The 12308-nt window shown below is 40.9% G+C and overlaps 1 protein-coding gene and 1 pseudogene across 1 annotated transcript; both read right to left on the minus strand.

Moving 5' to 3' along the window:
- Positions 1 to 486: 486 nt before the first annotated feature.
- Positions 487 to 7062, minus strand: LOC137272216 (uncharacterized; annotated as a pseudogene).
- A 361-nt stretch (positions 7063 to 7423) lies between these two features.
- On the minus strand, positions 7424 to 12308 carry LOC137274758 (uncharacterized). Its single transcript, XM_067808094.1, has 3 exons — positions 12274 to 12308; positions 9776 to 10291; positions 7424 to 7511 (listed from the first exon to the last, which is right to left on the minus strand). The coding sequence occupies exons 1-3, from the start codon at positions 12306 to 12308 to the stop codon at positions 7424 to 7426; spliced, it is 639 nt and encodes a 212-aa protein (XP_067664195.1).

Here is a 12308-nt window from a genome sequence, read left to right on the forward strand (position 1 = left end):
ATGACGAGCGGACGCTTTAACCACGTTCCCATCGCCCTGGAACGTAGTAGAGCTGGATTTTATATGGGTATAGGACGTGGAGCTGAGTTTTTAAATAGTCCACACGGCATGGCGGGACCCAAGTTGTAAGGGAGGATGTCAATATATGGATGAACAACTTCTTTATTGCAATGAAAGCGACGTTTGGTGTAGGTTCTGGCATCGTCATCAAGGTAAATGTCATGGTCACAGTTCTTGAACGCGTTACTCGCGTTACCTCGTGACGCACTGATAACAAGACTTGCCTATTTTACTTAACAGACAGGTACGAGTACATACAACAAATATACATATGACGCTTATATACGACTTACATAGCAACATATATCTGACATACGTATCATGTTGCAGATATACTTATAACATAATTACATATCACGTTGAAAGTTGCCTATAATATAACAAATCACGTGGCATATTTACTTCCAACAAACTTACATATCACGTGGCAATTTTATTTACAACATATTTACATATCACCTAGTATATTTAGTTCTTACACACTTACATATCACGTGGCAAATTTACTTCTAACATATGTACATGCACATTGCAAATCTACATGTGACAGACTTACATTTTACTTCCCACCGTAAAATAGAATCAAACTGAGAGGCACATGATAAACATGAATGGTACACGAATGCACTTGTGGGATTTTCGTCTACTGTATTAAATTTTTGTGTCCATATATATATCTCATCTTTCCTTAGAGCCTAATCAGTTAGGTTTGGTTTGAATAAAATGTTGATAGGTAAATGTGACCGCGAAATTCCGACACTTGGGATTTTTCACGTTTTTTTCTGGATACATGAATTCTGAAATACGCATTGAAATACATTGACATAAACTTATTTTAACAAAAATCCTGAGTAAATGCAAATGTAACATCATTAAACATAACTGGGCGGCTTTTGTGTATCTGCGAGCGTTGACTGCCACGCCTCAATGTGACGATGTTGTACTGTGTGGGTGATATTGTCGTACTTGACGAACAGCGTCCTCTCTACAGTGAACCTGTCTGAGGCGAATCCCTTGGGTAGCACCCCACGATGTATCCTTACAGATGTGTAGTAGGCAGGAGATATATCTCTGCAAAACGGATGAGAAGAATCAATAGACACGTACACTGAACGTAAAAATGAAACGTAACTGGATTTTTACCGAGTTTTTTTTTAAAAAATAGAAGACCTGAATATGAACATTTACTTTTATGTGATTTCGGTTTTTTTGCTGTTCAGTATACATTCATACACAAGAAATCAAGCGGAAGCGTGGCTTGGTGCAGAGATATGTACGAGCAGGGAGCCTATGTAGAGTATCTCTGGCACAAGTCAGTCCGCACAGGGAACAGGTGATCTCTACATGCTAATCCAGAATGACTGTCTTATAGGTAAAGAACATCGTGATGAAGTAAAAATTCTACAAATTGATTTTCGTTACACCCCACCACTGAGTCTAACATAACCTACTAGAAGGTCGCGTCAGGTAACCTTGAACGACCAATGACAGTCCAACCAAACGCGAGACGGTTAAATAGATTTAACCAGTCGGACAACGGCTACTATTTAGGGATCGGAGGGACTCTCAAAATATTCAGGTCACTGACACAGATCTCTCCACAAACAAACCTCCGCATATAACACAGTTATTTGACCTGCAGTATATACGCTTTGGGGTTTCCATTGACATGGTTACCATTAGCCATTTCCGCAAGATAACATCCTTGAATATTGCCAAAAACACTATTTTCAGCGACTGTTTACTCACCGTTGTCATGGTTGTATGTACGCCGTGTGCATCACCCGAAAGCGAGCGTACGCTAAATAGCATTCGGAATCGTTCGGGTACGAAACCATTTCGAGATAAAAAGTTCAAAAGGTATTAGCGAATGTGCACTTTCGCGATTTGGTAAGCTGTGTTTTGATTGGTCAGTCTGAAGGGTTACCTGACGCGACCTCCCATAAGGTTTATTTAGACTCAGTAGTGGAGTATAACGAAAAGTACTGAGCATAAATTACTTAACTGGCAGTATAGTGATAGTATACTAAAAACCAGGGGTTAAGATTAAATGATTTTTCTCATCAGGGGCAAGTCTTCTGTATTTATTCGTTCATGGGACTAACGGGTTTTCTCGAGGTTTCGAAAAAATGGATGAACAATAGTGCAACTTTTCAGGATGCAAAATTATGTTAATAAATAATCCTGGAAGTAAAAGAATTGTGTTCTTCATCTATAAGAAGAACGCCCCACTGAGTGAAACTTCCTCCATCAAATCTCGTACAACTCATGGTGATTGAAGGAAGAGTCTTTTGTGTTTCTCAACAGTCTTCCCTGACAGGGGGCCACTTTGGCTTAAATAGCGACCATTGAAACGGGACATAACATAGTGTATTCTCTTTAATGGGCTGTCTGAAAACCACAGGTGGCATTAGATAAGACATTGCGGGACCACCCTGGAACTATTCTATTGATTAAGACTTAACAGTGTCGAAAACCGACGAAAACATATACTTGTGAAACTTTCTTTCACCCCAAACTATAGTGGGGATTTTTGGCGTCGAGACTTTCAGTGCGTTTGCGGTGAAAACGTCCCAATGAATTTTACATTCAACATAAACGAAAATCGAATAAAGTGAAATTAAAATTGCGAATCCGCATATTTTCACCTTGCCGACTGAACATTTAAATCTCAGAATTTTATTCAACCTATGAAAAAAGTTTAACAAACGATCATAGATTCAAATAGCTGTTATTGGACTATTACAAGGGGTATGCACATTAAATGAAACACCGAGAACACGTAAGGGTGGTCTAAGTTAACGATCATCACGTATTTGTTCCCCTCTTCCAACTACTGTGCTTACCCCCTTGTAATACAAACCAAAAATAGCAATTTGAAACTATGTCGTTTGTTAAACCACTTTTATCCTAAGATGAATACAATTCTGATATTTAAATGGCAAGGTAACATTATGAGGATTCGCAGTCCTTATTTTACGTTTAAAGAGAATTTCATCGGTGCGTTTTCACTGCAAACTATACGATATCGTCCATAATGTTTTGCTTGTTTGTTCGTTTATTGGTTTTTGTAACGGTACACTCCGTAATATTCAAGTTAGGTGACGGCGGTCAGAACTTCATCTAGTCTCGACAGCCACGTTATTGATGTGAGAAACATTGGTCAAAGCTACTGGTACACGATGACATGCATCACAGTCACGGAGGCTGACCCCATGGGCTTCTGGATATAATCTGGAACTCGGACGTAAACGGGCGACAAGAATGATTTGTTGATGAACTATTCCCGTCTGATCCTCACTGGTGACAAGCTTGGTTTGTTGATGAATTATTCCCATCTGATCCTCACTGGTGACAAGCTTGGTTTTGTTGATGAACTATTCCCGTCTGATCCTCATTGGTGACAAGCTTGGTTTGTTGATGAACTATTCCCGTCTGATCCTCATTGGTGACAAGCTTGGTTTTGTTGATGAACTATTCCCGTCTGATCCTCATTGGTGACAAGCTTGGTTTGTTGATGAACTATTCCCGTCTGATCCTCACTGGTGACAAGCTTGGTTTGTTGATGAACTATTCCCGTCTGATCCTCACTGGTGACAAGCTTGGTTTGTTGATGAACTATTCCCGTCTGATCCTCACTGGTGACAAGCTTGGTTTGTTGATGAACTATTCCCGTCTGATCCTCATTGGTGACAAGCTTGGTTTGTTGATGAACTATTCCCGTCTGATCCTCATTGGTGACAAGCTTGGTTTGTTGATGAACTATTCCCGTCTGATCCTCACTGGTGACAAGCTTGGTTTGTTGATGAACTATTCCCGTCTGATCCTCACTGGTGACAAGCTTGGTTTGTTGATGAACTATTCCCGTCTGATCCTCATTGGTGACAATCTTGGTTTGTTGATGAACTATTCCCGTCTGATCCTCATTGGTGACAAGCTTGGTTTGTTGATGAACTATTCCCGTCTGATCCTCATTGGTGACAAGCTTGGTTTGTTGATGAACTATTCCCGTCTGATCCTCACTGGTGACAAGCTTGGTTTGTTGATGAACTATTCCCGTCTGATCCTCACTGGTGACAAGCTTGGTTTGTTGATGAACTATTCCCGTCTGATCCTCACTGGTGACAAGCTTGGTTTGTTGATGAACTATTCCCGTCTGATCCTCACTAGTGACAAGCTTGGTTTTGTTGATGAACTATTCCCGTCTGATCCTCACTGGTGACAAGCTTGGTTTGTTGATGAACTATTCCCGTCTGATCCTCACTGGTGACAAGCTTGGTTTGTTGATGAACTATTCCCGTCTGATCCTCACTGGTGACAAGCTTGGTTTGTTGATGAACTATTCCCGTCTGATCCTCACTGGTGACAAGCTTGGTTTGTTGATGAACTATTCGCGTCTGATCCTCACTGGTGACAAGCTTGGTTTGTTGATGAACTATTCCCGTCTGATCCTCACTGGTGACAAGCTTGGTTTGTTGATGAACTATTCCCGTCTGATCCTCACTGGTGACAAGCTTGGTTTGTTGATGAAGTATTCCCATCTGATCCTCATTGGTGACAAGCTTGGTTTGTTGATGAACTATTCCCGTCTGATCCTCACTGGTGACAAGCTTGGTTTGTTGATGAGCTATTCCCGTCTGATCCTCACTGGTGACAAGCTTGGTTTGTTGATGAACTATTCCCGTCTGATCCTCACTGGTGACAAGCTTGGTTTGTTGATGAACTATTCCCGTCTGATCCTCACTGGTGACAAGCTTGGTTTTGTTGATGAACTATTCGCGTCTGATCCTCACTGGGACAAGCTTGGTTTTGTTGATGAACTATTCCCGTCTGATCCTCACTGGTGACAAGCTTGGTTTGAAGACCAGTTTTAACCCGGTGTTCCATTTGTAGAAGATTGGGTTGTTGGAGACCACGTCTAACCCGGATGTTAACTGGGGACAAACATGTTTTGATGAAAACTAACTTCAACCTATCTGCTGATCGTTTCCACTCAGAATGAATCAACCTTTAACTGCTTACCAGATCTTCAGTTGTGTATCAAAGGGGGTGTTTCCCATTATTATCACACATTTGGAACCCTGCTGTATGTATACTGAACCGCAAAAGAAACGTCACCCTGCCAAAAGTTTGACAGATATGTTTCATCTTAACAAGTTCGCTAGACCTGGTTCGTGGCCAATGTTCAAGATAGCCCCCCCTCCCAAAAACAACAAAAACAACAACAACAACAACAACAACAACAACAACAAAAAACAAACAACAAAACACACACACACACACACAAAAATTAAAAAAAAAAAAAAAAAAGCAAACCCAAAACGCAGTTACTAAAGTACTGATGAGACGAGGTGTTTGTGCGTATTTCATGAAAACATGACAATGTACGTGCATTCCGAGGTGTCATCCCTTTAAGGAGAGCCAGCTAACATTCACCGAATCATTCACAGTTCGACAGTAGCAACATGCCACTGTTATCAAGGGAATACAGGGGCCAAGGCTTAAGAAGACTAAATGCTGGCCAGAATGCAAAACATGTTGCAAATCATTTGTCTGTTCATGTTTGAACAATATACCAAGTGCAAGCCATCGGAAGCACAGCCGACCGTCCTCGCAGTTGAAGACCACTTGTGACAACGTTGAGGCAAAATCTGCAGTTTGTGGGACACGTATCACCGGAATTGGCGTAACAGTGGGAGTGCCGAACTGTAGTCTTCCTGGTATTGCGTTTCGAGAGTGTGGAGCATTATGGTGTGGGGTGCTTTTGCTCCCAATCACAAACTAGGCCGTATTGTGTTGAAGAATATTGGTCCTAGTAGAGGAAATGGTGTAACATCTGCCCGCTACAAAGCACCAAGACCCTTCGTCGTGACGCATTTGGTCGTCATGGAAACCACGTCTTCCAGCAGGACCACGCGCGTCCATACTGCCAGAGCAAGTAGGGACTTCCTCCGTCAATCTGGCACACAAACTCTCCAATGACCTGCCATCAGTGCAGACTTAAGCCCGATAGAACACTTGTGGGAGGGGATTCAGAGGAGGCTCAATGATGTGCGACCAAGGCCGACAACTGCTGAACTCTCTCAGGCGTATCACCGAGTCTGGGCGCAAGTTCCTATTATTTTCATCCACTCCATGTACAGAGGATGCAGCGCTGTTGCCCAAACTCAAGGAGACCAGACACGTTATTACCTTTTGGATCCACTGTCGCGCCACCTGTCGCCATTGCGACTTGTACTTGTTTGAAATTTGTCTTTAAATATGGATGATTTAACATGTCATTTTTGAAATCTTTCTGACAATTATTACATTATTTACATTTGTTTGAATTAAAACTGATTACTCGGTTCAAAAAGGAATTGACGTTTTTTAGGTTCAGTACATAATTCGAAATATAATCCAAATACACAATTAAAATGAGGTTAGAAAAACTGTACCAGTAATACAGAGTAGATTGGAAATCTAGTGAGTACCTTATAGCATTGTCGTGAATCTTGAGTTCATTCCATTTCTGTATGGCCTGGGGATGACGGAACAACACCAGGTTCCCCCAGTTACCCCCAGGGTTTCTCTCTGCACTGCAGTAAGCCAGGATGTCCTCCTGACTCTTCAACTCAGCTACAAGCACAGCATCCATCTGCCAGGCCTGTTTGTCCACGATGTCATCCACAGTGTCCAGCTTCTCGCCAATGAATCCCACAAAGTACAGACCGCCGCCACCGGTCTTTGCGCTTTCTCTGCATTTCTGTACCACACTCATCCCATGCGGGAACACTACTCTTGCCCGATTGCCGTTGTCCATGTGCTTCAAGTACTGCAACATTGTTTTGCCTTCTTGTTTGGCCATGAGTTCAATGTCCATTTCTTTGTTGATGAAGTCCAAGCATTTTTCAAGAAACGTAAGATCGTTTTCATAACTCTCCAGGCTTTTTGCACCGCTCATGTTCTAGTTTTTTCCAAGATCACCCGAACACACTTGTATGCTGATAGATACTGGAACATATGTAGCAAATGTCTTATCTTGAGTTGTGAGGGATGATCTCAATATACAGAGCAATTCTGCTATCTCGCAGTTAGCCCACCTACTGTGCTACATTTGCAGGTAATAGATAATAGATAGATAATCTTTCATGTGTCTAGTTAAATATGGTATATCTGTATCCATGTCACGAAGGTAATGACGCCGCCAGTCACTCGAGGATGTCAACGTCAAAACACGCTTCAGACACCTCCACAAATGTCCATAGCATTTCATGAAGATCGGGGAAGAAATCCACAAGAGTGACTTCGTCGACGGTGCCGAGCAGTAATTTCTACCACTGGTGGCCATACAGAGTACTGACTTTGATGCCACCTTGTGGACTCAAATTAAAGAGAAAAATGTCATGAAGGCAGCTGGTGTGATGGCGAACTCTTTGTCAATGGACATGTGAATTTTCACCTCTTTACCACTGAAATTACAAGATTGACGAGTGTACATAGCACCGTGGTACGGAAGTAAAACACAGGGCATACGAAAGTTATGACCGACTCCACTTCACAAACAAGTGGAAAGGAAGACCTGTGTAAGATTTGCGATAAGTCTTTTACACACTGAAATCTTTATCCAATAACTTAGCTGAAAATGTATTGTAGTGCTGGTTTTGCATTTGCCCCATTTCATTTGGAAAGAGTCAAGCGGTCAGCGTTGATGGTACAAGGAGCTCAAGTCTCTTATGCCAGCCGATCCTAGTCGTCGAAAGACTATTTGTCTGCAGATGGTGTGTCCTTGTGCTGTCGCAGCCATCTGTTCTGGAATTGAACTGCCTGGTTTCCGGCCGTTGTCATGACATTTGGTCTTCCCCATCTTGGTCTGTCTTACAGCTGGCGTGCTTGCTAGTTTATCAATTTGCTTATTGTGGCCTGGCTGAGGTGGCAGTTCTTGCCAGCTAATTTTGTGAAGCCCAACGTAGGCAATACCGATCGCCCTGTCTCGTTGTACTTACGACTATAATCTAGAGGTTAATGCGTTCGCGCCACATATGAGTACATTGTGCGAAGCCCATTTCTGGCGTCCCCCACCCCCCACCCCCTCCGTCATACTGCATGAGCAGTTCCAAAGTGGCGTAAAACTCACGCACGCTCACACCCACATTCTTGACATATTCGTGGTAGTTCATTTGGTTACTGCATGCTTGCTGCATCCACCATCCATATTTATGCCACTATCGTGCACGTATCTTTGGACACCTGTTCCACAATTATGTTTTCCAAAATGCACGATTCGTAAAAGGTTTTCGGACAGCTGTGCAGTTAATGGCACAATAATTCCCCGGGGCTGCTAACTGCTTTTGTTATTTTATCCGAGTATTCGGATGATTCAGATTGGTCAACAAAGACGATTCCGCTGAATGGTGCAGCATATGAAAATTAAAGCCGACTTAATTTACAGCTATAATATAGGCTGTTACCCTGTTCGACATATGTAGCCATGAACATCCACATAAAGGAACCTGTTCCATGTCATGTATCATCTGACAATCCAATATGCAAACATGGATAAAACGTTATATGTGATAGCTTCACATTAGACAATAATGTCACAAAGTCAACGTACTGGTGGTTAATCCTTTGGAGGAATGACGTTTTTACACAGGCACTTTACGACAGAATGTGGATGCATTCAGTCTACGTTAGTAAGTCGAATATAAACACTCTTGAAAAATCAGCTGTGCAAGATATATATAATTAATAAATCAGCATGTTGTCATTCAGTCCTTCGATCGATGTTTATATTTTAAACTGCTGATAATTTCTCTTGCTTCACTTCCATAACACACACGACATACCATGTAATGCATCACACCTATATTTATGATGCCGAGTATTTACAACAGGCACTAGAAATGAAAAATGGAAACCTTTGACGGATAATCTGAATGGTGTTACCATTAATTATCCCCGTTACAAATTCATTAACCGACCATGAATTGAATGATGAAAAATAGACAGGTGTAGGTTTATGCCACCAAACATGTATTGTAACAAGGGGGTTATAATTGCTGGATTGTAATTGCCCAAAAATGTAGAGGTCGACGCTGTTTTGAGAATGTGAACAGAACTTCATTGTTGCATAAAAATGCGCATGGGCATTTGATGTGTACCAAGGTTACCAAAGTTAAAAACTGTATACAATGTGTATCTATTAATCTAAGTAATATTTCAGATTTTTTCTAGATATGGCAAAGAGGGGTTTTGCTTAGTTGACCGATTCAAATAAATCAAATGAGTGTTTTCCATATCATAGGTCAATAGAGATCATATTGTTACATGAAATTATTAAATATCCAGGTAAAAACCTATATAAAGACACTGCTCTCAGATGAGTCATATTCACCGGTACCGTGTTGTAAGCCAACAGAACACGCAGTTCTCAGTTGAGACAGATTCATCAGTACCGCTTGGGCAGCCAACAGAATTGATGACCTGTTACAGTAGTTCAGTGAGCGTGTCAACAATTAAATGCATGCAACTCTATCTATGCTAAGGACGATTATTGACAAATGTCCCATGAATTGCTAACTGAATATCAGACGTGTGAACACTGTCATTTAGTCGTCCATATGACACGATTATGTCGGATATATGTACGATCGTATGTACATAATTTCCCTAAGAAATAAAGCAAATAAATAAAGCAAATAAATGTAGAGCAAATGAGAAAGCTGTTGAGTACCTTATAGCATGTGTGTGACTCTTGAGTTGATTCCATTTCTGTATGGCCCGGGGATGACGGAACAACACCAGGTTCCCCCAGTTACCCCCAGGGTTTCTTTCTGCACTGCAGTAAGCCAGGATGTCCTCCTGACTCTTCAACTCAGCTACAAGCACAGCATCCATCTGCCAGGCCTGTTTGTCCACGATGTCATCCACAGTGTCCAGCTTCTCGCCAATGAATCCCACAAAATACAGTACGCCGTCACCGGTGTTTGCTCTGTCTCTGTATTCCTGTACCACACTCATCCCATGCGGAAACACTAGTCTTGTGCGAGTGTCATTGTCCACGTGTTTCAAGTACTGCAACATTGTTTTGCCTTCTTGTTTGGCAATTAGTTCAATGTCCATCTCTTTGTTGATGAAGTCCAAGCATCTTTTAAGAAGTATAAAATCATCTTGAGAACTCTCTAGTCTCTTGACGTTGTTCATATCCCAGGTATTCACAGATCTACCGGTTCTGACGAGGTGATAGACACTGGAACATAGGGCGCAAAGGTCTCACTTTGTTGAACACAACACAAACACAACATCCTCATGTGGCAATGAATACTGTTTGTCAACCAGTCATAATCCGTTGCACTATTTCTGAATAATGATGCCATCACCATGGTTACAAGGTCATTATGCATTCTGGTCGGTGTGTATTAACGGTGTACATTACGATATGTAGTATGTGTGACAAAGCACATTTGTGTACTCCGTGCCATTGGGTAGCCACTGGACGTGCGGCAGGCCAGGGGGCTGAAAACCTCTCAAGCATACACTACATGTCGTTGGAAGGTTGTAGCATTCCCAAACACAATGTAGTCGTCAGATTCGTAGCAGTTTCTATCGGTTTCACATGACATGCAATCTTCTTACGTTACCTGTTTTTGCATAAAATAAGCTGCAACCATTGCAGGAGTCCAGTAGAACATAATACATGGGCAATCAATATACGCGTGATATGGTTATTAATTCATTACCAACTGCATATTTTTGTAAATAGGTACCAGGTTACAAATACATTTATCTGGAAGGATAAATATGCCATGTTTGATGTGTTGCCTAAATGTGAAATAGAATATAATGGTAGTAGTTCGGGGGCCAGTGTCTTCTCTGCCATAGAGAAATTACTTATGTAGAATTGTATCTGGTTGGCTGGGTTGTAGTTTGGTTGGGTTCACAAGACAATGTACATTATGCATTAGTTACACACTCTGCATCAGTTATATACTTAATAAGCTGCTCAGTTATAGAGGACAAATGATGTCATGACATTTTGTATTAATGTTTTAGACTTACTGAATTTGGATTTTCATCACAACTGGGTACCTAACTTCGTAAAATTGCATATACATCAAAAAGAACATGTTTTTCATCCTACTCTTCGTGTTATTGTTACACATTTTCCATATTGGTGAGGCATAATTAGCATCTTTAGATCTTCCATTACAAGGACGAGGTAGGTGAGGAAGTGTTAGTAAACACAAATATTACTATATTCCTCGAAAAGTATATTTGAAACATACAACTCTAATTAATAGTCTTGTAGTTAGCTAAATGCAATGATTCATTAATTCTACTCACTATGCTCTACACATTTACATCAATAAGCCTACGTTTTGACATGGACATAGATGATTAATATTGCCGATATCACGACTAAACCACACAAACACAAATTGGTTGCCGTTTAACAGACATTTTACAAGTGATGCCCACGTGTCCAAGCGGAGTCGAATTTTTGCTCAAAATATAACATCGTTTAATATACCTTCAGACATATGAAGTAATATACACCAGTGACGTACACATCTAACATAATCAACATTTATAACACACCTACCACAATCTGCAGATATGTTTGCATGTTTACCTACAACAGGAGGAAATTTGTCAATAACTGTCGCTCTCGATCACATCACACTTCTACACCAGAAAGTAAAGCCGGCTTCTCTTTATATAAAAGAGCTTTAAAAGAATGGTAACTGGAGTATTTGGATACTTGTAAATTGCGTAAAAATCGAAAACAATGCCTTGTTTGCTTAGCTAATAGTGTCTCTGTGCATCAATAAAGTGACAGTCGTGTGGAGAACAGGATTCCAATATAATTATAGTATTGTTTTAACTACAAGAAACCATTTTTCCATAATCTACCTAAGTTTTGAAAGACCAAGATCTCTGTTTTATTCATGTTAACGTGTAAGCCTCACATTGTACAGCAGTTTTTTGAATGTTGTTTTCTTTGCAAGTCCAAGAACAGTCATCGAAAGTACATAAATCCAAAGCGTAAAGCAAAGGTAATAATTAAAAAGTGGATCCAACAGATCCAACTCTACAGCTTGTAATTCTGATTAAAAAGCGTGAACAAAAAGGGGCTCAAGACACATCCTTGTCTAACTTCGCTATGACAGTCAAAGTATTTAGAGATTGTGGTGTTGGTTTTTCGAACAGCAAACATGATGTTGTACTTACTCTTTAGCACCTAAGAATTCGTCCATGAATACCAT

The sequence above is a fragment of the Haliotis asinina genome, chromosome 2, assembly GCF_037392515.1.
Source record: "Haliotis asinina isolate JCU_RB_2024 chromosome 2, JCU_Hal_asi_v2, whole genome shotgun sequence".
Classification (NCBI taxonomy): Eukaryota; Metazoa; Mollusca; class Gastropoda; order Lepetellida; family Haliotidae; genus Haliotis; species Haliotis asinina.